General features: G+C 47.5%; 1 protein-coding gene across 1 annotated transcript in view; it reads right to left on the reverse strand.

The window, feature by feature from the left end:
• tmeff1a (transmembrane protein with EGF-like and two follistatin-like domains 1a) overlaps nucleotides 1-27784 on the reverse strand; it is a 62405-nt gene that overhangs the window by 5220 nt on the left and 29401 nt on the right. The window contains exons 2-9 of the mRNA XM_076746072.1: nucleotides 25103-25212; nucleotides 21544-21673; nucleotides 16345-16374; nucleotides 11832-11928; nucleotides 10977-11125; nucleotides 4163-4222; nucleotides 1084-1207; nucleotides 13-174 (exon numbers count right to left, since the gene is read on the reverse strand). Of these exons, the coding sequence (XP_076602187.1) occupies nucleotides 13-174; nucleotides 1084-1207; nucleotides 4163-4222; nucleotides 10977-11125; nucleotides 11832-11928; nucleotides 16345-16374; nucleotides 21544-21673; nucleotides 25103-25212 (862 nt within the window). The remainder of the gene's footprint in view (nucleotides 1-12; nucleotides 175-1083; nucleotides 1208-4162; nucleotides 4223-10976; nucleotides 11126-11831; nucleotides 11929-16344; nucleotides 16375-21543; nucleotides 21674-25102; nucleotides 25213-27784) is intronic.

Genomic DNA, 27784 nt, shown 5'->3' on the forward strand with positions numbered 1-27784 from the left:
ATGGCGCCTTACCTTGTGATGCACATCACCACGGCGACGATGATGGCGATCTGCACGGCGCCGATGATGGCGGCGATGAGGACGTAGTGGAGCTTCTGTCCGCTCGGAACCACGTAGAGGATGTTGAAGTCCTGAGTCTCATCACACTGAGGACCTTTGTAGCCTGCATCACACCTGACACACACACACACACACACACACACACACACAGAGGAAAGGATGTTTGGTTTAACATCCGTCCAGTGAAAGCAGCATGTCGGCAGCATCAGCACCGCATCATGTCACAAAGGATGCGTTCAGGTGCAGTGCCAAGCGTTGTTCATCTGGCAAGAGTCCAACACACAAAAACTGAAAACTGAAGAAAACACACGTGAAAAAGACAAAGCGGCAGTGACAACATGTGGCCGGGGTCATCAGCTCAGCTGGCCACCGCTGACGCACGCACACGACACGGGCTGAAAAACGAGGCTGACGATACGCGACGAACACTGAACATTTCTCTTACGTGAAACTGACACGCAGCCATAAGTTTGGTGATTTCAGGTTTAAAGTCTACAGGATGCACTCTGGAAAAGGCGATTTTTAAACGCCCCTTTACACTGAGAAATCAACCTCACGCCGCTTGCTGCACCAGCAGGGGCTCCACTGGTCGGTATGTGATTCAGTACACTAAAGTACTGCACTTAAATACAAATCTGAGGTACTTGTACTCTACCTGAATATTCCAATTTCATGCTACTTTAAAGTTCTATTCCCCTGCAGCACAGAGGCAAATACTGACTGTGTAATAAACGGTCCTCGGATGTGGCGTTGCTGAAGCATCTTTCCAGCTTCACTTTCTTTCTCAGATTTTATTTATGTTTTAAGACATTTCAGCTTTAATTTAGGTAACGTGTACCTGTGTTTGGAAAGGTGCTGTTGTCATTGTTAATGGAGGGTGTGTGTCCATATCGTCCTGTTCTGTGGCAGAAAACTGCCACAGGGTGAGATTAACGCTGAATGGTACGACAACATCTGAAGGATGAGCAGCATGTTAACATCAGTGTGCTAGCATTAGCAGCAGCAGTTCGGGTCGTCACACACCTGCAGGTGGCCATGTTGTATTTGATCTCACACTTCCCGTGAACACAGTAGCCGGCGTAGCTGTCGGCGCAGGGGATCGGCATCCCGGCGTAGAACCCGTCGCCGTGGTCCAGACCTGTGGTTTCTGAACGGGTTGAAGAGGAAAAACACAAAAACTCAACGTGAGAGGACGATCAGCTGGTGTCTCTGAGTGCAGGATCAGCTGCTGGACAGGTGAGGCGATGGTTTCAGGTGGTCGAAGTCATTGTTACAGCCTGATTTTTCTTTCAAACAGTCAAATGAGCTCAACAAAACAACTGAACAGCATCCACATAAAAAGGGCGAGGGTCAGCCAAGGTGAGACCAGAGGTGAGGAAACGGAAAAATTCAGATTGTAGTGACATAAACTGAATTAAAGAAGAAGCTATTTGAAACATTAAACACATCACAATACCTTAACGTACATAAAGGAACTGTGCAAATACGCAGCATGTGTGCTGATGAATGATGAATCCTGAAACATGAAGCCTGCAGTAATAATGATAATAGTAATAATATCTGTGGCTCATTAAAGTGACTGATCTTCATCAACAGGAGGATAAAAACCCGGCGGAGGAGTTTAAAGTTCACTGTTCGGCACTTTTACGACCGCAGAGCGAAGAGGATGTGGGAGATTTACAAACCCGTAAAAACCAATAACTGCTGTTTAATCCAGCCTTTCAAAATGTCAAATTATCAGAGATGATGAAGATGAAGTTTCACAGGTTTCATGAAGTCATGAGCTGGGTTGTTAAACTGCGGTCGAGAGGTTTTCAGCTGCGGAGCACAGACGGGATAATCCCACCGAACTTCACGTTCAGCTCGTGAAGCTGTAAAACAGATTCAACACATCCAGCATTTTAACATCTTTCCAACCTTTCCTCCAATGCATCTGTGTCTCTCTACCCACAATCCTTTGTGTTTTGGGGTGTTTATATGAAGTTAATACTAGAACAGTTTCACAGAAGTGTGACGTGATGGAGAACTGTTGCTTTTCTGTGTTCTACTTAAACGAAACCTTCAATAATAAGAATAAAATATACTGAAAACCACAAACGCAGTGAGATAATTCCATATTCCTGATTTTCAGAAAAGAACAGAAACTCCGAGCTGAGAAGCCGACGTCGCTCGTTCGCTGGCTCAGGGCAGGTTTGGGTTTTTCATGAAGCTTCTCTTTGAAACGACGACCGGAGAGACCAGAGGACGCCGTTCAGAGACGATTCCAGAAACATCCAAGTCAAACAGGAAGTGAAATGTTCAGGCTGTTAGCTTAGCTTAGCATAAAGACTGGAAACGGGCTAGCCTGGCCTGGTTCCTCCATCTTAGATGGTCTTGGTTTAATCTGTTTCAAAGCTGTGATGTTGATCTTGTGCTTCGTCTAAATAACAAATTTCCCACTTGTTGAGTTTGAAATAAGTGAATTCACGCCGGCTCGAGATGACCGTTCTGCAGTTTTTACTTCAACCTTCAGCCGAACACATCTACTCTGATAAAAGCAGGTGAAGGAAAGAATGAGTGAATGACGTCTTCCTTCTAAGGACACGTCCTACGACAGCGTCTCATGAGATGACGGTGGATGAACCAGAGCAGGAGACGCTGCAGAGTTCAGATAAACGGATGCGAACATGGCGGCTGTGAACGCAGCCTTCCTCCCCTCTTGAGTCTCAGAGCTGTGTCGCCGCGTCCTTCGCTGACAATGCAGCCGTTTAATCCGATCCTCCTATTGTTCGTCTCCGAGTCCAAGTTAAAACACAAAGTGAAGGAAGTGACAGAGCGGCGGAGGAACCATCCCGCCGCGGCGCTTTAGTCGCTCATATCAATGCACAGAGCGAGCTGCAGATAATAAAACCCTCCGGATTCAGTTTCATCTCCTCTTTGATCTCCAAACTCAACACTCGCATTGTGCAGCTGGCTGACGCCCGTTCCGCGGCGCTAATCTGTGTGTTTGCTTATGAGAAACTCCAGCGCGGCGGCTCCGGCTTAAAGAACAGTGTACTCGCATTATGTTCGGCATCAGCGGAGATTCAGAGTGGTGAGGATTTAGATTCTCCTGCTCTGTTCCTCCTCCTGTGAGGACATTATGGTGTTTTAAGGAGACAGTCAGTAGTTTTATCCTGCTGTTACAGCAGGTTAACAGGCTGCCGAGTGGATTCACTGCTTGGTTTTATAACCTGAGTACAAATCAACACAAAGTCTGCGCGGCCGTTTCTTCAGCCGTGCTGGCAGTGAACGTCACATTCCCCAGAGGATGAATCCTACTGACTTTTGTGATCCTCTGACGTTTCATGTAGCGCCATCACCAGGTCAGCGTCAGAACTGCTCTAACACTTTCTGAGCAAATACCTGCAGAACGTCAGCCTCAGCGGTTCGTTAGGTCAGATGTCTGACTGCGGGTTCAGTGTTTGCGTTGGTGAGCGCGACGTGGTGGAGCTCAGTCAGTCCAGACAGAGCGTAGCCTGGCCAACGTGAGGCCGGGCCACTGGGCCGCCGACGCTCTGTCAGCTGTTTACGTGGGAATCACAAACGGTCCGATTGGTGCACCTCGTTGTCAATCAACAGCCCGCCGTGATGCTCCTGTTTCTGGACTTCATGTTAGTGTGACGTTATCTTCTCCTCAGAGCTCAGTTATCATCTTCACAGCGGTCGTTTGGGAGCGACTCATGATCATCGTGTTTACTTCCTGCTGTTGTTTTCATGGTTGTTTTAGTCACATTTGATCTTACAGTTTACAGTTAAACTTAAATGCTTCCTTCCATGTGACCACTGCCTATGTTAAACCAGCAGTGTGTGATAGCTGTCATGTACCGTCGTTTCCATGATTTAACGTGTGTGCACATGTTGTCTGAACAGCATCCAGTAACTGCTGCCATCTTTCTGCGTCATTTCAGCTTCACAAGACTCCTTTCATGAGAATGACGGCGGCAGTGAGGAGCGTTCAGCGTCACCGCAGCCTCTGGCTCTCTCTTCAAGCCTGTTAGCTGTCCGTCCATCTGTGTACAGACACAGACACACACACACACACACACACACACACACACTGGGGACAGAGGAGCCTCCTTACCTAAGACCTTTACTTTGAAAGGACTGCTGTCGTCTTTCTTCCCCAGTTTCTCTTTATCAGCTGTGGAGGAAACAGACGCACAGTCAGTTACAGACGGACGGACGGACGGACGGACGGACAGACAGACAGACAGACAGACAGACAGACAGACAGACAGACAGACAGTTACTCTGAACAGATTTCAGCCTTTTCATTCCTCAGTCTGAATGTCTGACTTCCTGTCTGCTGTGTCCTAGTGTCTTCACTCTGTTTACTGACTGACTCTGTGTGTGTGTGTGTGTGTGTGTGTGTGTGTGTGTGTGTGTGTGTGTGTGTGAGAGAGAGAGAGGGCGGTGGGTGACGACAAACACAACAAAGGCAGAAGCAGAAGCAGCAGGTTTGGTGTGTCGTGGTTATTTTTCTGTCTTCACGTCTTCATGCTGTCTGCAGGAGGAGGAGCTGCTGGGAATGTTAAACAGAGCACGCACGCACATGTAAACACACACACACACACACACACACACACACTCTCATCCATTTTTAATGCTTCATCATTCCTGAGGAAGTATTGACAAACCTCTCTCTCCTCCTCCTCTCTGTCTTTTCCTCCCCCACCCTCCCACTCCTCGCTCTCCCTCCCTCCTCCCATTTCTCCCTCTGCCCTCTCATCCTTATCATCATCCTCCCTCTTCCTCTCTCTCTCCCTCTCTCACCCTCCATACCTCTCCCTCCTTCTTTCTCTCTTTGTGTTGTCAAATACAGAAAAGCCAAAACGCTGCCGATTACGTAACAATCTGTCGACGTCTGAACACAACAAACAGCGAACGGAGGGCGTCGGTTTGTTTGTGGCCAGAAAGCAGTCTGAGAAACTGAAACTGTGGATTGTATGATAGCAGATTAAGCCGGTGATAACGGCCAGCGGCGGTTTTATTCTGTGCGGTGAATCACGTGGACGGCCGCCGACGCTGGAAACACCAGAGTCACAGAGCGCTTTAGAAATGATGGACTGGAGGCCGCCCTGCGGTCGGTCCGCTGCTCTGACGGAGACCTGCATGCACGATGTATTCGTGTAAATCTGTGGTAACACGTCAGCATGTCGTGTCTCCTCTTCAGACGCCTCTTTTCTGCGGCTCATTATTCAGAACGTGGTCGATTTTCTCTCTAATAATGATGCTTATGGTCATTTCCAGTGGTGGAAGTAACTGATACTCCATTACACTTCAGAGTTCTGGACATTTATCTGACAGGTTAAAGTCCAGCACCATCACACACTTTAAGATGATGAAATGTGATGCATCATTAAAGAGTAACGCAGTGGTTTGTCAGCCTTTTTGACCTGTGACCCCTCAGCATTATTGGGGGACCCTTTGGAGGGGCCGGACCCCGAGGTTTGGAAGCTACAGTAACTCACTGTTTGCACACTGATGCATCAGGATTCATAAGGTAATAATGCGTCTGTCATGCATCCATATGATGTCATGTTTTGTGTTATGAGAGGTGCATCAGTCTGCCTGCGTCTCATGAATCGGCCTGTTTCTCTCTGCGTGAACGTGGATGTTGACGTGTTGCTCTGCAGCATTTAGAGCAGAGTTGAGCTTCGCGTGCTGCGCTGACACTGTATGAAGAGCTCAGCCATTACCTCAGCGCGTTACCACCGCTGCTAGCTTGTACAGCAGAGCAGCCTAAACGAGCTGCTTAGCTCTGTGGACGCTGACTCAAATCATGACTTTCACTTGAGGACATTTGTCAGACTTCACACGGCTCCCTCCTCAGACACTGCAGGCTTCATGCAACACAGATGTGTGAAGTGTATCTCACAGGAATCATCAATATATATACAGCAAATATCATGTCAGTCCATCAAATAGTGCAAATGAAGATATTTCACTCTGAAACCCGTGTCAGCCTCACGGTGCTGCTGGCGTGGCTAAAAATAAAGCTACATGCTAATAACGGCTGATAAAGTCTGTGTGGGTGAATATTTAATTTTAGTAATGGCTCTAAAAACTCTCACTGCCAAGAAAGGACAGAAGTGGTGAAAGAAACAGTTTTAAGCTTCACACTTTTGTTCAGAAACGGTAAAAATGACAGAATTTCTTTGCTGTGACAACAGTTCAAATCAAAGCCCTTGACTCTGGTGTTTGGTGAATGTTGGCCCGACGCCTCGAGGAGACAGCAGATCAGCAGAGAGGGCAGGTGCTCTTCACCTCAGGGTGCTGGACACCCACACGCCCACCCCACCCACCACCTCCCTGAGCCAATCAGACGCCTGGTCGCCAGCCACCTAAAGCTGTAACCGCCGACAAGAAATCCATAAATCCCGCCGGGCTACCGTCTCCTGCCAACACCCACGGAGACGGAGCTCAGACTGTGTCTCCAACGAGATGACACATCGTGATCCAAGGTGAGTCCATCAACATGAATCAGATCTTCACAGACACTCGGAGGATGTGCGTGCTGGCACGGCCTGAAAACATCAGACAGCAAACTGTGACTGCAAATGAGGTTTGAATGAACGCTCCCACCACCCCCTCCTCTGCAAACTCCTCCAGTGGAAGATCAGAGGAAATAAGAGCTTTTATTTTCCTCCTTTTCCTCCGCTGTGGATCTTATGAACGACATGTAAACGTTTCACAGCTTGGCCAGGCTTTGCTCTCATTTTCACTGCAGCTGCAAACTTCTAACAGAGAAATCAGACAACAACGAGGAGGAAAGCTGCACATGAAACCCCAAACCCTTTTTTTTTTTTTTTTTTTTTTCTTAGTATTGACAGAAATGTGTCTGTAACATCAAGTGGTAAAAAATGTCCAAAGGCACCAAACGTTAGCGTCTGACGTCTGGGAATGTCCTCTTCATGTGCTCTTTCATCTGCAGGTAAATCAGAATTTTGGCCAATTTTAGACTCTTCTGTTGAAAGAGTTTCTTCTTCAGCTGCTTTTGTTTAGTCTGCATTTAACATTTGGAGACTTCTTGTGTTTTATAGAAGACTTAAGTGAAGCAGATACGCAGCTCTCATGACCATCAGGACGTCTGTTAAAACCAAACCACAAGCAGATGCAGAACAAAGGAGACTGCAGCCAGAGACCGTGAGCCTTTCACAACTCAACACAACACAGGCGTCTTTGTGCTACCTGAGAATGAGCTCTTGATATCTTCAGAGGGTCCGCCATGTTCCTACAGGAGCCCGGAGCGGACAAACCAAACAGTGAGCCCTTCACGCTCAGTGTCAGCCGATGCCAGCTGACACTGAGCCAGGTCACCGCAGCGCCGGCGGATTGATGCCACAGAACAGAGTGAACACATGAACAAATTAGGATGTGTTGTTACCGTCTGAGAGGAAACTATCGAAGCCTGGCGGGAAATTCAAAAGGGTCCGCAGCGGTTTAGAAAATGAGCTCCAACGTTAAGGTGACAAACACGTCTGAAACGAGCCTCTGCTTAATCAACAGGTTTACTTGTGGTACTTCAAGTATATTTTGATGATAATACTTTTCAACATATCAATGCAGGACTGAGAGTGTTTCCACACTGTGGCGTCACTTCTTCCACCGTCGGTAAGCTTTGCCTCAAAGCTGAACCTCGACGAGCTCGCTCTCAGCTTCTGGCCCGGAAAAGCTGATTTCTGACAGATTTGTGGAGTAAAACCTGAACAGACATACGAACCAGCAGTTAGTCTTGACCAAATAATTCCTCAGGGAACGAGGTGTGGATTAATGCCTGGTGTAATCAAAGCTCAGCTGCCATGGAAGCAAACTGCACGCTTGGTTTGTGGGTTAATTGAAAACACTGGTGATTAGACATTCATTTGTCTGACACGGTTTCAATAATGAGGCTGATTTATGGACGAGATGAAACAGTCACAGTTGTGCAGTCAGCAGTGTTCACGGAGGGCGAAACAACATCAATCCTGCATTTTACTACATCAGCAAGTTAATGTGGAATAATGATCCCCGTCTGCAGCACTTAAATGATGCTGGAGGTGGAGGAATTAAACAGGGAGGAGTAATATCCGCGATTCAGGGAGAATTATAGACGCAGACTTAAACTGAATACAAGTTTCTCCTCAGTGAAGGTGAGAAAGGAAAGAAAAGGATGGAGGAAGTGAAACAGTTTGAATGAAAACCATGAAAAACAAGGAAGGAAAGAAAGAAAAGAAAAGAGAGGAAGAACAGCGGACATAAATAAAAGGAGAAAGAAATCAGGGGATGTATGTAGAGAGATTCAGGAGAGGAAGAAAAGCAGGAAAGAAGGAGGGAAGAAAAACGGATAACAAGGAAGAAAAAAGAAAACAATGGAAATGAAGAACAACACGTGGGATGAAAGTGAAAAGCAGGAAAATCAAAATGAAGAAAGAACAAAGGAAAAGATGAAAAGACTAAACGAAAGAAAGACTGAAGAAATAACAAAGAGAAAAAAGAAAGGAAAGAATGAAAGAAACAAAGAAAGTGAGAAAGGAAGGAAAGACTGAAGAAATAATCAGAGAAGGACCTCGTTCAGAATTCTCAGAGGGTATGGCAACAACAGGACTGGATGATGGGATTTTCCAATTTGGAATCAATAAAACAGTGATTGAGGCATCAGCCTGTGAACTGAAGAGGCTGGTTTCTGCCCTCAAACACGGTCCAGTGGAGGTCAAAGGTCGACACTGCAAGCGGTCAGCGCTGCAAACTGAATCAAACTGTTCACAATATCATCGTTTGCTCTCAGTAACAGGAACACAGCTTCATCCAGCTGCAGCACAAACATCCATGTTTCTGTGTTCAGGCTTTGGCTGCATGAGGCAGGCAAAGCCCCAGAAAACTGGAGGAAAAGACGGCAAAGAGAAGACAGGTGACCAAAAAGGTAAAAGTGAGAGGAAAGGAGCCAAAAACACCGAACACGAGCACTGAACGCCTCATTTTAACATGAGACACACATCCAAGCTCCCTGCTCACCGAAGACACCACCTTCGTCTCCGAGCGTCTTTAAATCCAACGCTCCTCATTGGCTGAACCTCATGATGGCGTCAGCACTCCACCGACGACGGCGCTTCCTGCCGGCCGCCACAAAGCTGCATGTGGAGCTTTAAAACCTCCGCCCACGCCTGATCGCCCGTCCACGTCAGTAAACAGCATGACGACTGAGAGCCGAACAGATTGTCGAGGCCCGGTGACATTTAATCAGTCAACGACCTCAGCGAGAGCAGTGAGCAGTGAATGTACCTGCGAACAGGTGCGGCGTGTCTGTCACAGCCTGGCAGGCCTGTGAGGAAGACGATCTGCCTGAGGAAGAGCTCCGTTATTCTCCAAAAACTACTGAACACATGTGGTTTCACGTTAGCCCAAAGTGTCCTGGTTTATGCTAACTTTAGGCTAACTTTATGCTAACTTTAAGCTACCTTTAACTGTGTAACTCAGATGTTTTGTTTGATTTTTTGTCATCAACGAAGCTTAAATCTAACCTCCGTCTTGCTGTCCTGGTTCAGTATGAAAGCTAACAGCAGCTCATACGCACACACTTCATACAAGACGAAAGCTTTGAGGATGAGCAACTTCACTGCCGCTGCTAGTTCACAAACCACAGAGTGTCCCAGCTCTGCTCCGGGCTCTTCTGTGTCCCCTGGAGACACATCTACTGTAGTCTGTCCCTCCTGCAGCCGGTTTGTTTGTTTGTGTTGTGTGTATTTGCAGTGTGTTGTGTGTGTATTTGCAGTGTGTTGTGTGTGTATTTGCAGTGTGTTAGTGTGTGTATTTGCAGTGTGTTTTGTGTGTATTTGCAGTGTTAGTGTGTATTTGCAGTGTGTTGTGTGTGTATTTGCAGTGTGTTGTGTGTGTATTTGCAGTGTGTTTTGTGTGTATTTGCAGTGTTAGTGTGTGTATTTGCAGTGTGTTGTGTGTGTATTTGCAGTGTGTTTTGTGTGTATTTGCAGTGTTAGTGTGTGTATTTGCAGTGTGTTGTGTGTATTTGCAGTGTGTTGTGTGTATTTGCAGTGTGTTGTGTGTGTATTTGCAGTGTGTTGTGTGTGTATTTGCAGTGTGTTTTGTGTGTATTTGCAGTGTGTTGTGTGTGTATTTGCAGTGTTTGTGTGTATTTGCAGTGTGTTGTGTGTATTTGCGGTGTGTTGTGTGTGTATTTGCAGTGTGTTGTGTGTATTTGCAGTGTTAGTGTGTATATTTGCAGTGTGTTGTGTGTATTTGCGGTGTGTTGTGTGTATTTGCAGTGTTAGTGTGTGTATTTGCAGTGTGTTGTGTGTATTTGCAGTGTGTTTTGTGTGTATTTGCAGTGTGTTGTGTGTATTTGCAGTGCGTTGTGTGTATTTGCAGTGTTTGTGTGTATTTGCAGTGTGTTGTGTGTGTATTTGCAGCGTGTTGTGTGTGTATTTGCAGTGTGTTGTGTGTATTTGCAGTGTGTTTTGTGTGTATTTGCAGTGTTAGTGTGTGTATTTGCAGTGTGTTTTGTGTGTATTTGCAGTGTGTTGTGTGTGTATTTGCAGTGTTTGTGTGTATTTGCAGTGTTAGTGTGTGTATTTGCACTGTGTTGTGTGTATTTGCTCGTGTTTCTTCAGTTGTGTTGATCTCTCTCCGGATCGTATTTTGCCTTCGTTTAATTATCTGTATCGTTAGGAATTATTGCGACACACTGCTGGGAAAAACTGATGAAACGTGATAGAAATGGAAATAAACTGCAGGTGTTTGCATTGTCGTATTTAATTATTTCTGTGTTTTCTGTGGCTCTAAAAGCCTCAAATGTGAAAATGTAAGACTGCAGAAACCATCTGACCGTCATCCAGTGACGAGCGCGGACGGCAGAAAAGCCTCCGCAGGCCTCACAGGTGACAGCGTGTGCTCGGCCTTACCGGGACACCTGCCCAGGTGTTTGACGTCGATCTGCTCCTGCTTCATACACGACGCCTCTCGGACCAGGCAGGGGTTGTTGTAGGAGTTCCCGTCGGTGGCGCACACGGGGTTTTCATTGTGGCCACTGCAGTCGATGTTGCATATGCACCTGAGGAGAGGAGTCGTGTGTCAGGAGCGTTTCTGTCTGGAAATGAACGTCGTGTCTGCGGAGCCTGAAAGTCTTTCTGCTCTCGTCTGCACTAAAGCATCAGCCGGCACGTTTAGAGAGTCTGAATGAAGACACGGCTCATTAATTCACTGCGGACTGAGAGTCTGCTCAGAAGAAGATGCATTTCACAGATTCTGAGGAGCTTTTTCAGACACGGAGACGATTTGGTTCAGAACGGGGTTGATTTTTTCTTACAGACAGTAAAATAATCATCTTTCCAAACATCTCACTCAGAGTCAAAGCCCAGGGAACTTCAGCAACTCTAACTCTGACTCGGTTGAGATCACACCTTCTCTAAAGATCTACAGAACGTGTTTAAAGAGACGTTCATGTTGTCCTCGTTTCGCAGCCCAAAGATAAGTGTAGCAGAGCAGCAGGAGGCGTATGAGGGAGGCTGGTGGTCTGATTCTGAGTGAATAAAAGAATTCAATAAAAACATCAAGGTTGAGTTTGAGACCTCGCTAATTCAATAATACATAGAACATATTTCAATTTCATATCATATGAAAGCGGGTCCGCCGTCTGGATGTACTTGTAACTTAAGCTGATCAATAACATCAGCTAATAAATAAAGATAAAGGCAGCGAAGATAAAAGTACAGCAGTGGTAGTTGAGGAAATGTACTTGGTCACATTCGTCCACTCACCAGACGTCCTCGGAGTCTTCATCACACTCGGCTCCATATTTACATGTGCTGCACTTGGTGAACTTCTTCCCGACGTCAGAGCCTGAACCTTCATCGTCTGTGAGAAACGACAGAGAAGAAGAAGAAACACTGTCTGAGCTCAGACTGCGAAGCAGCTCTCAGCTGTCCAACGGAGGAAAAACCAGTGACTCAAAGCAGCTTCGTCATCGACAGCTCGTTTGCAGTCACGTGACGTTAAATCCAGACGGAGGGCAGGAAGTGAAAACCACAAAGGACGAGACGGAGGAAGGTTCTTACTGGGCTGGTTTAGACGAAATTATGAGAGAAAGCTTTAAACACAAAATCTGAACATATGTTGATGTACGATTTTTCAGCTGAACTGAAAGTTCTGCTGATATTGAGTCAGCAGATAAAACAACCAGCTGCTCCTTCAGACGTCGTTCTGCTGGAAAAAACAAATGAAAACAGACAAAAGTTTGGAGGCAAACAGCTTTTCTGTTAGCGGTTGGTCCACGACCTCGATGCCAAAGTGTTCTGATGATGTCGGATGACGTGCGTAGCTTTTACTGTCCTGTGGATTCACCGAGCAGCAAACGTTCAGCGCCGCGGTGCTGAATGTTGACGTTCATGTTACGGCTGCTCGCTCGGTTAACAGTTCGCAAAGGTCCAATGAAACGCCGCTAAAGACGAGGATCGTCTCTGAACAAGACGGTACGTTATTTACGTTCAGCTGTCTTCTGTGAAACTGTTCACGCTGATTGAACAAGTGTTGGTCGTGTTTCTTGTAGCTCTTACTTTAAATCGTCACTGTAGATTTAAAACATTAGCTAATGTTACAGCATTTCAACCATTTCCGACTCCTCCTGATCGCAGTTCACAGGCCATTTTTTCTGGCGTTTTTCAGTCAATTTCTTGCATTTTTCACCCTTATAAACAACTAAAAGTTCCTCGTGGTTTCTTGGTTTGATCGATTTGAGCAACTATCAATGACACAAAACATTTTGAGTTCCTGCCCTCCATCTGCAGTTCACGACTGATGGCACGTCAGACGGAAACAACGTTATATATATATATATATATTTGGGGAAATGAAAGACATCTTGGAGGAAAATGTTTGGATTCTTCTCCAGAGAAGGACTCAGAGTGAAGACACTGACTAACACCTGGTTCAGGTCTGAAGACTCTTTTCTACTTCCCTCTCCGTTTTTCATCTCTTCCATATTTATCTCCATCTAAAGCCTCTTTTCATTCAGCCTCGCTGTGTTCGCTGCTTCTGCTTTACCAGCTGTGGAACTTTCTTTTTCATTTTTTCATCCTTGAACAACATAATCAGATTTTATTATTATTATCATTGCACTCCTTTCCAGAACAGTGACTTGATTTCATTTCCAAAACAACCTCCAGCTCACATCAGTCTCTGAGCAGCGCCGCCGCCGCCATCTCTGCCATCAACACACGACACGGCTCACACACTTTTCTATCAGACACAGCTGAGTGTACGAAGAGGCTCCTGAAGCTTATCGGCCAAATGGAAACAGAGCCACGCATTATCATCTCATGATATTATTATTATCATTACAGGGGATGCGTTTAATGCCATCTCGCATGACAGCATCCATTTTCCAGCAGAGAGCGAGTTCAGAGCAGACGAGGCGGTAACAACCGGAACATCAAATATCAAAGAGCCGCAGGGATTATTCGCGGCTGCCTTTCATCACGGGGCCGTTTTCATGATTCATCCAGTGTCATTTTGTACTGTAATAGAGGAAGAGCTCGGTGTTATCGAGAGGAAGGAAATGAATCCACAGCGAACGACCGACCTGCAAAACTTCCACCTGAAGTCCTCAAATCCTGTGTGTTCAATAAGTCACAGCAGCTGTTTGTACACGGCCTCACGTACAGAGCGCACAGGTAAATTCAACAACAGGTAAACACCTGAGCGAGAACTGTGGTCAAAGTATCAGCAGTACAAGAAGAAGGAAAGAGCGTCGCAGACAAAGGCGAGAAAACAGGAAAGAGGAGAAAAGGAGGAGGAAGAGTGGAGCTTTCAACCACATCTTCACCGTCTTCCTCAGCAGAGTTTACTCAGCTGTCGTCACATGACCACGACTCAGCAAACTCAACGCAGCTCGAATGATAAAAAAACAAAGAAAAAAAAACACTTATTGCCTTTACACACACACACACACACACACACACACACACACACACACACACGCACACACAGGAACATCACCTGAACCAGCCGTCTGACACCTGAAGCGCCTTTAAGATACATTCTGCATGCAGGACTTTTACTTGGTACAGAGTACTTTTACTTCAGTGAAGGATGTGAATACTTCATCCACCACAGGAGATGAGAGTGGAGAGGTCTCACTCTGCTGCAGATTTCTGCTCCGTTACTGTGAGAAGAAAGCGACTTTAAGAGTGACAACGTGATTAAAATGACCTGAGAGGGTGGATGCTGAAGTGTGTGTGTGCGTGCGTGCGTGTGTGTGTGTGTGTGTGTGTGTGTGTGTGTGTGTGTGTGTGTGAGAGCCTGCTGGCTGACAGATTGGCCTGCTGTGTGTGGATGTATTGAACACGGAGAGCTCAGCCGGGGCTCGGAGGCTGCCGATCGATCGACGAGGATCTGCAGCAGAGAGGCTCTTTGTTTGTGTTCTACTGACGGCAGGAAGCTGCTGCTGCTTCACACACACATCAGCAGCATCAGCCATCACGGTGTTCATCCCAGAAATATCAACCTGGCTGGATCTGGGAAAGCCTGCAAGTCCTCATTTGTCAGGGGGAGTGGGGGGGGTGATGGAGTTGAAGGTGGAGGTAGGTCACAGATTTTCACAGAATTACTGGACTTCAGGTGGAAAAAGGAAAATAACTTGGTAGGATCAGAACAGAGTGAGCCTGGGTTAACTGACAGAGGCGTAATAAGACGTCCGCCCGTCCGTCCGCCCGTTTCTTTCTGTCCCCGCACGGCTCTGCTCTGATGAGTCGACTCTGCCTACCTATTAATATTTTTCACAGCGACAGTGCAGATCGTCCAGGCTCTCAGCTGTTTGGTCCTGCTCGGTCACACACACACCTGTCCAAGGTGTGTGTGACATTTCGCACAGCTGGCACAGCTGGACACCTTCATCAATGACTGAAATCTTGTGACAGACAGCAGGATTTAGCTGCCTGTGCGCTCCTCTGACAGCAGATCATTTGCAGAACAGCAGCACATCGACTGTTTAACGACCCTTTGGACAAATGAGGACATACGACGTGAGTAAGGCTTTCAGATATGGAGAGGATGAGCGGAGGTCAGGAGTTACATCGACCGTCACCACCAGCAGCTGCAGCGTCAGTAAAGTCTACACCAGCTGCATGTTCACTGTGTGACTCCTCACCTTTCCATATTTCAACACCTTTAAAGATGCTACAAACAGCAGGCAGGTAAGCAGAGAGACTGTGTGAAATCATGGGACAACTCAAGGATCTGGGACGTGTTGGAGCATCGCTGAGGCTCTGTGATGAAGCACGATCTCATTGGCTGAACGTTGTTCATTAGCTAAACAAACAGAGGTGAGGCGTGAAGACGGTTCTTTACTCTCCTCAAATATCAACTTTGGTCTGAGACTTCTCGTGACAAAGAAGAAGAAATGACTGTTTAAAATCTGATAAAAATCATGTTTTGTTTGCGGAGACGTCGTATAAGCAAATACAAACTGACTCAATATGAAAAGTGGGACTCTGTGTCATTAATTAATTAAGTAATCATTTTGCAGTGACAGCCTGGAAACCAAAGGACAGCAGGAAAACAACCTCTGCTGTTCCAAAAATGAGAAAAATAAGTTGTGCAGGCGGCAAACTGCAGTGAAGGGATGGACCTGGCATCCTCATGTGTCTCGTGGAGACGCAGAGCTTTGATCAGCTCTGTAACAGAGGCACCTTCACACTGAAGACCTCCTGACTCCTGATCCACATGATCCTTTCCTGTCCGTGGAAACCGTCTTACAGGTGGAGGTTTGATAGTGGACAGGTGTGGACAGGTATCTCTCTGACTGGACACGTCCACCGCCTGCAGGGGAATCACCGGCTCCTCGACTCAGCTGACGCCTCCTCCACACGCAGATGGCGGAGGAGCCGTCTCTCTGGGGACCGCCTCCAATTAAATCCCCCAGCAGCCATCAGACAACAAACGCCGCGGTCGGCGCTCGCAGATGGTCGCAAAATGTCTCTGTTGCCAAATTTGGCAGCGGCGAGGCTTTCGGCAAACATTAATCCATTCATCAGGGAGGGGTTAAAGCAGTGAGCGGGGGGGGCGGGGGGGCAGATACAGAATGATTAAAAGACCCTCAAACGCTGCGTTCAGGCGTCATTCAGCCTATTCAGACCTCAGCAGTGGTCAGTTTCTTCTCCACTGTTCGTGGGAGGCAGATAAAGACTCAACAGTAATTGATTCGTGTTTGACTTTCAATCAGAGCAAAAGTGAAGCAGGAAATGAAGTCTTTAAAAAAAACAACACAACACTCACCGTCTCCGTCTCCTGAACCCGATCCAGGATCTGTAAAGACACAAGAGACACAAAACCTTCAGTTATCTCTTTATGAGCGGCATTAAATGCTTCTCAAAGGTCACAGTAATTACAGCCATTTGGTGAAGTCGGTCTGATCGAGTTTTATTTATCAGTATAGCTGCAGTTTGATATGGGGGTCTATGGGGACGACTGGTTTTGGTGCAGTTTTCGGCTTCAAGGTTGCCGCCTGATCACAACACGACCTCCTCTGCAGGTGCAGGTCTGCAGCTACCTCTGACCTGCAGGTCAGCTGACCTGCAGATCTGAAAGCCTCAGATGCATCAAGTCAGACTGGACCTGATTTTGGATTTTCCATGAGGTTAACACCTCGTGCGTGATAACGTCATGCAGAGGCACACGTGGTGTGTTTCAGCAGGTCTAGGACGTCTGGAGCTTTTCATTGGCTCAGCTCTGCAGCTCCATCAGGAAATGGACTCTGACAGTAAAAATCTTGGCGCGGCGACCTTGAATTAAGAAATGGACGGCGTGTTTGGAGCTTCTGGCACGACGCTGCTGCATTAAGAAATGGACACCGGCTGCTTTGTTCAATTAAATTTCACCTTTAGCTGCTGCACTTCTTTACAAAGTCATGATGAGATTAGTTTTCATGGAAAAGGAGGCAGAAGTGGTCAGAGAGTGAGTGGAGATATTAATGATTGTGTCGGCGTCTCATTGTGGAACTCTGCTTTAACCTCTTCAAAATAAAAAACTCTTCCTGGACGTGGATAATGTTCGTTTAGGATGGAAGTGAGTAGAAAGGTAGGAAAAAGGAAGAATGGAAGGTAAGTAGGAATGATGAACTGGGAAGGAAGGAAGGAAGGAAGGAGTGAAGGTAGGTAGGAGGTCAGTGGGTAGGTAGAAGAAAAGGAGAGCAGGTAGGAGGGAGGAGAGGTAGGTAGCTACGTAGCAAGGTAAGTAGGAAGGAAAGAAGGAACGCAGGTAGCTAGGAAGGTAGAGCAGAGGGCAGGTAGAAGTGAAGGTCTGCAGGTAGAAAAGCCTGAAACAACGTTTTAGTGCATTTAAATGAACACGCGGTGAATTCAAGCCCTCACCAATCGCTGATCACACCTGTCACCACCAGGTAAATCTCTCTGTGATTGGCAGGTGAGCAGAGTCTTAAATCTGCCGTCTGTGGTGACGTTCAGGTGCTGGAACGAAGCAGCGATGCGTTTAATGTCACCCAGCAGTGATTGGTTTACCAGAGCTGAAGGGATGGAGCAGACCGCAGGCATCATCAGCTCGTTGGCCGTGTTTGTGTAGTTACTCTCACGGCCAGAAGGGGGAGACAAAAGCGCTGCACTTCAAACTAAACTGAACACCCAAATTTCATCCAGCTGATAGAAACGAGCTGCAGATCTGAAGAGACAAAACTCTGTGATCACTAAACTTCACAGGTTATGAATGATCACTGTTAAATCAGACAGAATTTATTCAGAAAAGACACCTGGAGCTCCAGGTTTGTGTTCCCGCCATATTTTCCCAGAACACACAGATGGAAAAATGACTGCACGCGTCTTCACGGGAGAATATTTGACCAGGACGCTGCAGAGCTCATTCTGCTGCAGCTCAGCGAATCAGGAAGTCGTCTTGTGGATAAAAACCGTGCGTCTCTGCAGCAGCTGAAGAATCAGACGATGCTGCAGCAATAAAAGCTGCTGAGGAAATGAAACATGGCTGATTGTGTGTTTAATGAAGCAGACCGACGCTTTCACTGCAGCTGCCTGCTTCCTGTGCTGCAGGCCACACGTCTTTCCAAACGCTGAGGTTTTCCTGGTGTTTCTGATAACATTAAAATGAGCCCGGACAACATAAATTATTCTTTATTTATTTCTTGTCCAGCTCTGTGTTCCTCTTTTGAACCTTGAGATCAACTGTGACAAAATCCTCCTTTAAAAAAATGCTCCAAAAGATTTACCAGCAGCAAACGCAAAGGTCACTCGTGACGTTCAGTCTTCTGTTCTGTTCACGGGTGGAAACAGAAAATCGTCCACTGTGCTCTCAGTTGTTGACGACGACATGACAAACATTTGTTTAGTTGCAGCTTCGGTCATTTTGCAAACAAGCAAAAATCCTGAAAGTTTGTCCTCGACCTTAAATTTGAACACTGAAACCAAAATATGTGGAGTAAATAACTAAAGAGGAACTCTGAGGTGGTTTCAATGCGCCGACCCAAACGTCAGACAACAACGTTCATATTCACTGAAAAACATGAACCACGTGCAGACAGGGCTCCACCAACGACAGCGCGTCTGACCCACCACTGCGTCGTTTTGTCCGCCGTACATCTGAAATATCAATTTGTCAACAGCAGAAGCACAAAGAAGAACCAAAACCTCAAAATGTTATTAAACGTGCAGTTGACAGGAAGCGACAGGTTACGGAGGAAAAGGGCTTTTAGTGCGACGTCACACTGTGTGAAATCTGCCGTCCGCTGCAGGCGTCGCTCTCCTCTTTCAACAGGCCAGTTTTAAGGAGTGAGAGCTCTGTCCTGAGGCTGGCGAGGAGGGCGGACCTTCGGCTCTGGAGCTAAGCCCGCCGCTGACCTGTGATCAGACCCCAGCGAGGAGCCTTCCTCCCTCCCATAACCTCACGGTCTGCCGCTGAAAGAAGTCAAATCACTGCATTTCCTCCTCCTCTCCCGCTCGGGGGAAAAAAACTTAGCTGAGTATTTGCGCCGTTGCCTCGGCTCACAGCCGCCGAACGCTCCAATTACAGGAAGCATAAATCTCAGGAAGAGGAAATTGCAGAAGGACAGGAGGGAGGTGAGGGAAGCGGAGGGCATATCGCAGCGCCGGATCCCCAGTGTAACGGGTAATAAGAGCAGAGCGCCGGGCGGTGCCTCCTGGGAAATCAGGCCACTGCCCCTGCAGATGGAGCTGACCGCCACCACCTCCGCCGCTGCTGTGGTGTTACTATGTTTCCTCAACACATTTCTCAGGAGTGGGATGAGAACATAAACTCTGACTGGCCTGCAGAGACGTCTGAATCCAGAGAGTCTGCAGGGTGTTTGATGGGAAAAATGCTAACCTGTTAGCGCTCTGTGTCTGCGTTAGCATGGGCCTGATTTATGGCTGGCGCTCATCCGGCCGTGGAACATTAAACCTGCACCTTTTAGGAAATAAACTCCGCCTCGTCCCAATATCCCTCAACACTGTATGTCTGAGTGCTCTTAGTCACACACTACATGGCCAAAAGTGTGTAGACACACACACACACACACACACACACACACACACACATATATATATATATATATATATATATATATAAGCTGCAGGTGAAGAGGACGGCTTCTACAACACGCCTCAAAATCCACAGTGAGCCACCTCCAGAGGACCAGGCTGAAGGTGCTGCAGTGGCCCTCACAGTCCCCGACCTAAACATCATCAACAGTCTGTGGACGGACGCCAAATGAGCCGAACGTGCAAGACGAAGCCAGAGTTTGAATGGATGAGCTGCAGGATGGCGTTGTGTTTCACGCTCAGCTCATCATTCACAGAAGTCAGATAAGCGAAATTACATCAAGCTGTGGCCACATTGAAAAAGTTTATTCATTATCGACTCGTGCTTACGTCGAAACAGTGGAGGTGTCGCTGACCACCTCTCAGCCTGACAGCACTTAAGACATCGTTCTGTAATCTGATGACTGAGCAGCAGCCTGTGCAGAAAACGTGGATTTACAGAAACAAGGCTGCTGCAGTGGATGTAAAAGCACAGAAATCTGACTTCTTCTTGTGGAAACATGCTGATTTTTTGCCTGAGCTGAAGTTTTATTCTTTACGAACGGCGTCAGAATCTCCCCTCAGTAAGATGTAAGAGCTTAGTCTGCAGTGGACACAGCACAGATCTGTGAACAGCTGACGCTTCAAAGCTGCTGAGTCAGCTTCCGTTCATTCTGTCTGCGACTTCTACTGATGGAAAATGTCTCAGTGATCTTTAACATGCTGTCAAACAGGCCTCTGACCACCTGCTGGTGAGCGATTCATTCAACTGGGACTAAAGGGCTCATTCCACTGCGGCCCCTCCTGAAGCCTCCGAAGGACCCCTGGACGGTCCCTGGACCGCGGCTTTAGAACCGCTCTGCTTTGGGAGGACTTTAACATCTCTCATCTCTCTCCTAATTAAAATTGATCAGCGGTCGATCGACTGGCTCATTCTCTGAAATCAATGTGACTGATGACGTTCTCCAGAGTTCAGAGGAAAGTTCAGCGTTTGGTGTTCGGTCAATTCAAAATGGAATGACAGTGAACTGCAGCATGGCCGACTCTGAGGGTGGAATCAAAGATATCAGTGAGGCGTTTACAGTCGTATGACAGAGCGATCAGCTGATCTGATCCTCGCTGAAGCTGCAGTTTGAATGGTTACCTCTCCCATCAGTCTGAAAACACTTCATGAAGCGAACTGTTTGCACAAACCTTTTCTGAGATGCTAACAGGCTCTTGACTCTGTCCACAATCCTGCACCGTCACAAACAGCGTGGGGGCGACCATGTCTTCTCAGGTCTGTCTCGGGCGACGGCCTGTGACTACTGATGGAAAACAATGGCAGCAGCCAAAAGGCCACGCTGTTCACGGCGCTCAGAGGAGCCACATCATCCTGCAGCGCTGCAGACAGCAGAGGTGAGGACGACAGCGGCGTGAAAGACGCGTCCTTCTTCAAATGTTTTGTGCAAACCAAACAAAACTCCATTCGCCTCCATCATGTCTGAGTGGAAGATATCTGAAATCTGACCTGTGTGGAGGAACGACGCCTGGAGTTAGAGCACGCCGCAGGTCGCACACGAATACTGACGGACACCTTTTCCTTCCAGGTCGAGTCACATGGAGAAGACAAACTACGGCTGGTCGACCCTTCAGTGACAGTGTGTGATCACCTGATCATAATTACCTCTGAATCATTTGATAAACGAGAATCCTGCCGTTTGGGACAAATGAAGACAAGTTCTGTCTCTTTTTATGAGGCAGCAGGTGAATTATTTCCTCCGACGACACGAGAACGTCTGAAATGACGCCGACTGATGTCCTCACGTCCTCCTCCGCTGGTCGATTTCAATAAATGAAGGCCTGTAACTCACTTTCTGATGAACCTCCCTGCAATCAATCAGTGTTATTTCAGGTTTCCATTGCACCGGGCCTGTGTATTTGCTGGCACACTCACCGGCGGAGCAGGGCCCGTCGGACACCCGGGAGATGAGTCTCTGCTGTTTGCAGGACGCCTGTCGCCTGTAGCACTCGTTCTGGTAGGTGTCTCCGTTGGAGCCGCAGACGGGGACGTAGTGTTTGTGGCACTGGAAATCAAACACAATCAAATGTTAATTAAGCCTCAATGTGACCGCCGCTCACAGGACCAACTCAGGACTCGGACTGAGGGTTTCTGCTGTTCAGCGCTCACTGAAGAGAAGCTCGCAGGCTGCAGAGGAGGCAGGACTCAAAACAAGCCGTCACCTCTGGAACATGGAGCAGCTTCAGGAGCTTCAGTCGTTCTGCGAGACGCTTCGGACACGATAACTCGACTCTGCTGTCAGATACAAACCGCACACATATCAGCGCTCGGCGATCCATATTCCATTAACTCACAGCCATCAGTCATCGAGCTGAACCCGGTGACCTCTGCACACTGCACTGACACACAGCCTGCGGTGGAAAGTGAGCACGTACAAGTACTAAACCCAAGTACAAATCCGATGTACTTGTACTTTATTTTCATGCCACCTTCTGCGTCCACTGCACGTCTCAGAGGGAAATACTGTACTTTGTTTTTTGTGCTTTTCCTCCACTTCGTTCATCTGACAGCTTCAGTTTCTAGTTACTTTATAAAACATGGAAACTTAAAAGCAGAGCTGAAACGACCAGTCGACTCATTGATTGACAGAGTATTAATGACTGATTAATCGTGATCTCTGCTGTGGAATCATTGATGTTTGATCTTCTCACATGTTTGATTTGCTGCTTTTCCTCTCAGTGATCTCAATGATCTGAATGTGTTTGGATCATGTGGAGCTTTGGACTGTTGGACCAAACAAACATGGTGAAGGCGTCACTTTGGGCTCATTGTCACCACATTTCTCACTATTTTCACAATGTTTCCAAAGCAAACGACTGATCGATGGAGGAAATGATCAGCAGATTGATCCAGAATGTATTACTGAAGTAACACTTTCAATGCAGGACTTTTTTACAGCGTGGTATACTTTTACTTCAGTAAAGGATCTGAATACTGCAATAACTCCAGCGACGTCTGCAGCTTTATGGAAATTCATCGATGACGAAACTACATCAGTAAATCCAGATCTGGGACACATTCGTGAGCTCAGAGTAAAGACGGATGGACTGTGGCGGAGCAGCAGGACGTCTTCTCGCTCGTTATCTTCAAACATGCTCGTGCTCAGTTTTGGCTCCAGCAGACAGAAGTTTTTTTTTAGACCTGAAGACGTGAAGCATCATCCTGTCAGGCTGCTTCTCAGTTTGCTCCGTCAGGTCAGTCGACGTAACGGGGACGTGGCTGTTTGCTGGAGGAGGCTCCTGTGTGTCTGCGCTGAGCACTGAGCTGCTTAAAGACAGCGAACACTCGCTGAGAGTCTGACTCCACGCAGCAGCTCTGAAGTCCTCAGCTGAGCTGCTGGTTGGTGTTGTTGGTTTGAACTCTGCTGTCAGCTAAAGCTTTTATCCTTTTAGTGCTGCTAGGCTAGCAGTTTCCCCCTGCTTGCAGTCTTTGTGCTAAGCTAGGCTAAACACACCCTGGACCTGTGCCTGAACATAAGTCCTGCTGGGACTTTTCATCCAAGCAAAGTTTGCCCTGAATTCATTCAACGGCTTGAAGTTTTATTACTGATTCATAAAATTTAATTTATTACAGAAACCTCACAGAGAGCATTTTCTTATCTGGAAGCAGAACAGAGGACACACACACACACACACACACACACACACACACACACACACACACCTGACACCTGTGACAGTTAAATCCGCTGAACACAGATTTCTAGTTTTTCATTAAGGACTCCTTCAGATTTTAATTCCATGCAGCTGAACATGATTTGGGAAAATTACCGTCATTATGATGAAGAATTATTTTAATGAGAAAATGTCATCAATGGCTTCAAAATCAGCCTGAAGGTAAAGGTCATTATCTGAAGGGTTGAAATCCGATCCTGTGCTTCCTCTCACTCTGTAGCTGTGGTGGAGTTATGAATGTCACAGGTGAGCGCTTCCTGAAAATACCCAGCAGGTGATTGGATGAAGCGTCTGTCTGTCACAGGTGCCGGGTGCCACAGCAGCAGCTACGCTAATGCAGCCGCCATCGCTGTTTTTATCTAACTTCAGCTGCCTGAGCGCTCGGCGCACTGATCTCTGTGAGGAAGAGCGAGGAAGAGCGGGTTCGTTACCATCAGGCTTCAGTGACTCAGCACATTTTGGCCACCCTTCATTTTCACTCGCAGTGGCAGTGAAACGCTGCAGAGCAGAGGCCGGCTGTGGAGAAGACGAGCAGCAGCACCGGCAGAGAAGAAGAAAGGTTTTACTCCGGCCGATGTCCATCCATGAAAAGATGGCCGACCCTGATACGATGCTTCCGATCGGCTCGGGCATCTCTTTTAATTGACGTGAAAAAAATCAAAGCATTCGGTGGTGGAGCTTCAACCCTGAGAAGCATCTTCTCTTCTTCCTGCTTTAGGCTGCCGTCAATGATCTCCACCTCTGAGGACAGGATCAGCTGAGACCCGCAGAGTCCACCAGGACACGCTGAGCTCGGCGAACTGCTCACAGACAGAACCGCAGGAGACGGCGGAGAGTGAGGACATGTGATCGACTGAATGAATAAAATGAATGAAACAGAGCAAAGGAAGTGTTAAAGTCAGGTTTCGCTGCTGAGCCTGCTGGACTCTGTGACGCAGCTGTCAGGACACTTCCTGCGCTCGTCTCCTCGTCTTCCTCCTCTCGTCCTTCCTGTGATGATCTGAGCTACGACGCCTCTGCTGGCTGTTGTTCCTGCATTCAGCTGAAGACTCCTCAGCGCTGCCGTCTGTGAAACTCTCTGATCGTGTCCCGTTTGTGTGGACATGAGTAATAAATGCCGCTTTGCTGTGGGATCACAGAGCGTGACGGTTACTTTCAAACAGGATCTGTGTGTCTTGTTTTTGCAGTAAAGCAGCGGCGCTGTGGTGAGTTCCTCTTCCAGACGCCGTCCTTCACGCTGCTGCTTTACTCTGTCATGTTGTCGGGCCAAATCTCCACCAGGCTGACTGGAGAGTAACTCAACAAACAGCGAAATGTTTCCTGATGCGTCTGCGGGAGCTTTTTTCATCTAAGCTAACGAGAGTCTACGGCTGCAGAGCGGCGAGAGACGTTCAGGACGCCGAATCTTCACTGTTCAGCGTGACACACAGTACGTTACCGCCTCGCTCGAAGCTTGTCAACAATGTTTTCACGTCTGGAGAAAATGATCAAACATGGATTAATCCGCCGCTGAAAACAGTCCCCAACACATGCATTTCCTCCTGTTTGAGTAACGTTACGAGCAGCCGTCTTTGAGAATCACTGAGCCTTCTTTAAATGAGACCATATGTTTTTATAGATTAATGTCTTCAGTAGGAACCAGCGGGCCACAGACAGGACGCCCGAGAGGATTTTCACGGGGTTTGTTGAGAATACGACAAACACAAACGCCATCAGACTTCAGAGAGAAGGAGCACAAAGGTCGTTTCACCGCCTCCTACCTGGAACTGGCAGACACATTTGAGCTGAGCTCCGTCGTCTCTGCAGACGCCTCCGAATCGACAGGTGGAGTCATCGCACACCCTCAGGTCGCTCTTCTTCTCTGACAGATCTGCAGCAGAGACACAAACGAAGGGAGGGGGTTAAATAAAAAGACAGACGCGAGCAGGTGGATCAATAAGGTGGATCAGACCTGCAAAAGCTCTACAAGCGTCAGCAGTAAATTCAGACACTCCTCTGATCACAGTCCCTCAGAACAAAACCTGGACAGTTTTATGAGACCGTGAACAATACAAGCAGACAGAGAGCGCAGCTGCAGGGACACCATGGACAGATTTCACAGCGATGCAGCGCAGAGTGTTTATCAGACAGAGCAATAAGGCTTCAAATCACACCTGAACTACAGGTGAGCGCCGTGTTTCCACCAGGGAAATAAGAGGTGGAACAGAGGAGAACACCAACCTGCTGTGACAAACCTCAGAGAGAAGACCGAGGAGCAAATACGAAGCAGTGCTCGTCTGTGAGAGGAGACCAGGACCACGTCCCCTGAAACTGTGCTGGACCATCAGACCTCAGAGCTGTAAGGCCTCGCTGATCCAAACAGAGCTGTGCTCATGCTGGACAAACATCGACCAATCAGATCACTGTAGGCGGGATTAAGACTGGATTTCCTGGACTGGGCTCGACTGCGCGACAGTTTGTTGAACTGAACTTTCAGGAAAGACCAGCAGAACTTTTTTCTGCTAACGGTGAAAATGAAAGAAGGAGATCGAGCAGGTCAGAAAGTGACCTTCAGTTCACACAGTGACCTGTTTTCTGCTCCAAAAAAGCTCTATGATTAAATATGATGCAGAGGTTTACAGGATAGTACAGATTATTTTGTATTTCTACACCAAATGTGATGAAAAATGTACAGAAGAGGAAAAAATAAATAAAAAAAAGCAAGAAAAACAACAAAAAAGACAAAAATGACAGCCCCAGTCTTTGTGCTAAGCTAAGCTAAGCTAAGCCAGGCGTGTAGCTGTTTGTGTGCTGGACACAGAGATTAACATAATGTCCATCCTCTCATTCAGCTGAAAGCAAGAAGACAAAACTGAACCTTGTCGCTGATCCTGAATCAGTTTTGCTCTTTACACTTTGATCACTGATCAGCTCAGAAAATGTCATGAAGCCACTTATCGACGTTCATCTCACCGAGCATTTTATCTGGAAGCAGAACAGATGTGACGACCAAATCGAGAGATGTGAACGATACACACACACACACACACACACACGCACACGCACACGCACACGCACACGCACACACACACACACACACACACACACACACATGCACACAGTTCTGGCAGCTTGTGAAGGGAGTCATGCCTTGTCTGATAATAACAGGCCTCCATGACTCAGAAATGTGCAGCCGACTCAGATTATCCACATTTTCTTTGAGATAAAAGCCACTGTGTGTGTGTGTGTGTGTTTGCGTGTGTGTGTGTGTGTGTGTGTGTTTGCGTGTGTGTGTGTGTGTGTGCGTGGGCGTGCATGTGTTGGTGTAAGTGTCACACACCACAGCTGAGTGGGCTTTGAAGCGGCGTGTAATGGCCTGTAATTACTGTTTGCAGACCTCCCCTGCTCCTAAAAATGGCTGCCTCAGGCCGCGGCAAGAAGCAGCCGCAAAGACCACGAAGCTCAGCAGCTGACGTGAAGCTCCAGCTCCACTGAGAGCCACCGAGGAGCAAACAAGCAAAACCAACCTTCAGATTCAAGGAACAGGAAATGAAACGCTGAGAGAGACGGCTGGAAGAAGTCCTTAAATTCAGAACGGCACAATGGAAAACAGTCGCGCTCTGAAAACGCTGTTTCCTCTCCGAGTTTTAAATCATTGATGCATTAAAAGGTTTGAAATGAAAATCCCTGAAAGTGGAGGTTATTCCAATTTGGGTTCTCTCCTAAATTGGTTTTTCACAGAAGGCTGAGTTTCCCTTCCTCCCCTGCTCTGTTCAAAAAGCGTCTGAACCTGTGTTTTCTGGGTTTGATGGGATTTGGACCAATCGGAGCTTCTTCAGTCGGAGGTTCGGTTTTGAACGTCTCTGAGCTGTAAGCACCGCGTTTAAGAGGACGTCTCCACGTCCACGCCCTGAAAACGACTCGAGCAGCAGGTGATGTGAAATGCTGAAACAGTCTTTTGTCTCGTCTTCTCGAATACACGCCACATACAGGGAGGAACACCAGATGTCCTCCGTCGTGTGGTCAGTTATAAGAGCAGCGTCCTCGAACACGTAAACTTCCATTCAAACGCCAACTGACCAGCTGCCAAGCTAAGACACGGTGTGGTTAAGAGACGTAGACGTCTGTAGAAGGCGTCGTGTAGAAGTCTCAGCCCACTTCTAACCTCCAGCAGACCTGACCTGCAAATCACCAGACGCACACGTGCTCCAGAAACCTGCTCAGCAGCTGAGTGCGGCCTGCAGGTGGAGCGTCCAGCTGCAGGCTGCAGGTCCTTCATGGCCAATTACATCCAACAGGAAGCCGCGTCCATCAGCAGCTTGGACCCCGGAGGCCATCAAACGCTGCCGATCGACTTGAGTGTGTGCGACAGACAGTGTGTTCTGTTTCAGAAACCAAAGCGTCAACACCAAGACGGAAGATTCAACCCCAGTCTGGGATGATGCGACACCCAGGAGTCTGCA

Source organism: Chaetodon auriga, chromosome 12 (assembly GCF_051107435.1).
Source record: "Chaetodon auriga isolate fChaAug3 chromosome 12, fChaAug3.hap1, whole genome shotgun sequence".
Taxonomy (NCBI): domain Eukaryota; kingdom Metazoa; phylum Chordata; class Actinopteri; order Chaetodontiformes; family Chaetodontidae; genus Chaetodon; species Chaetodon auriga.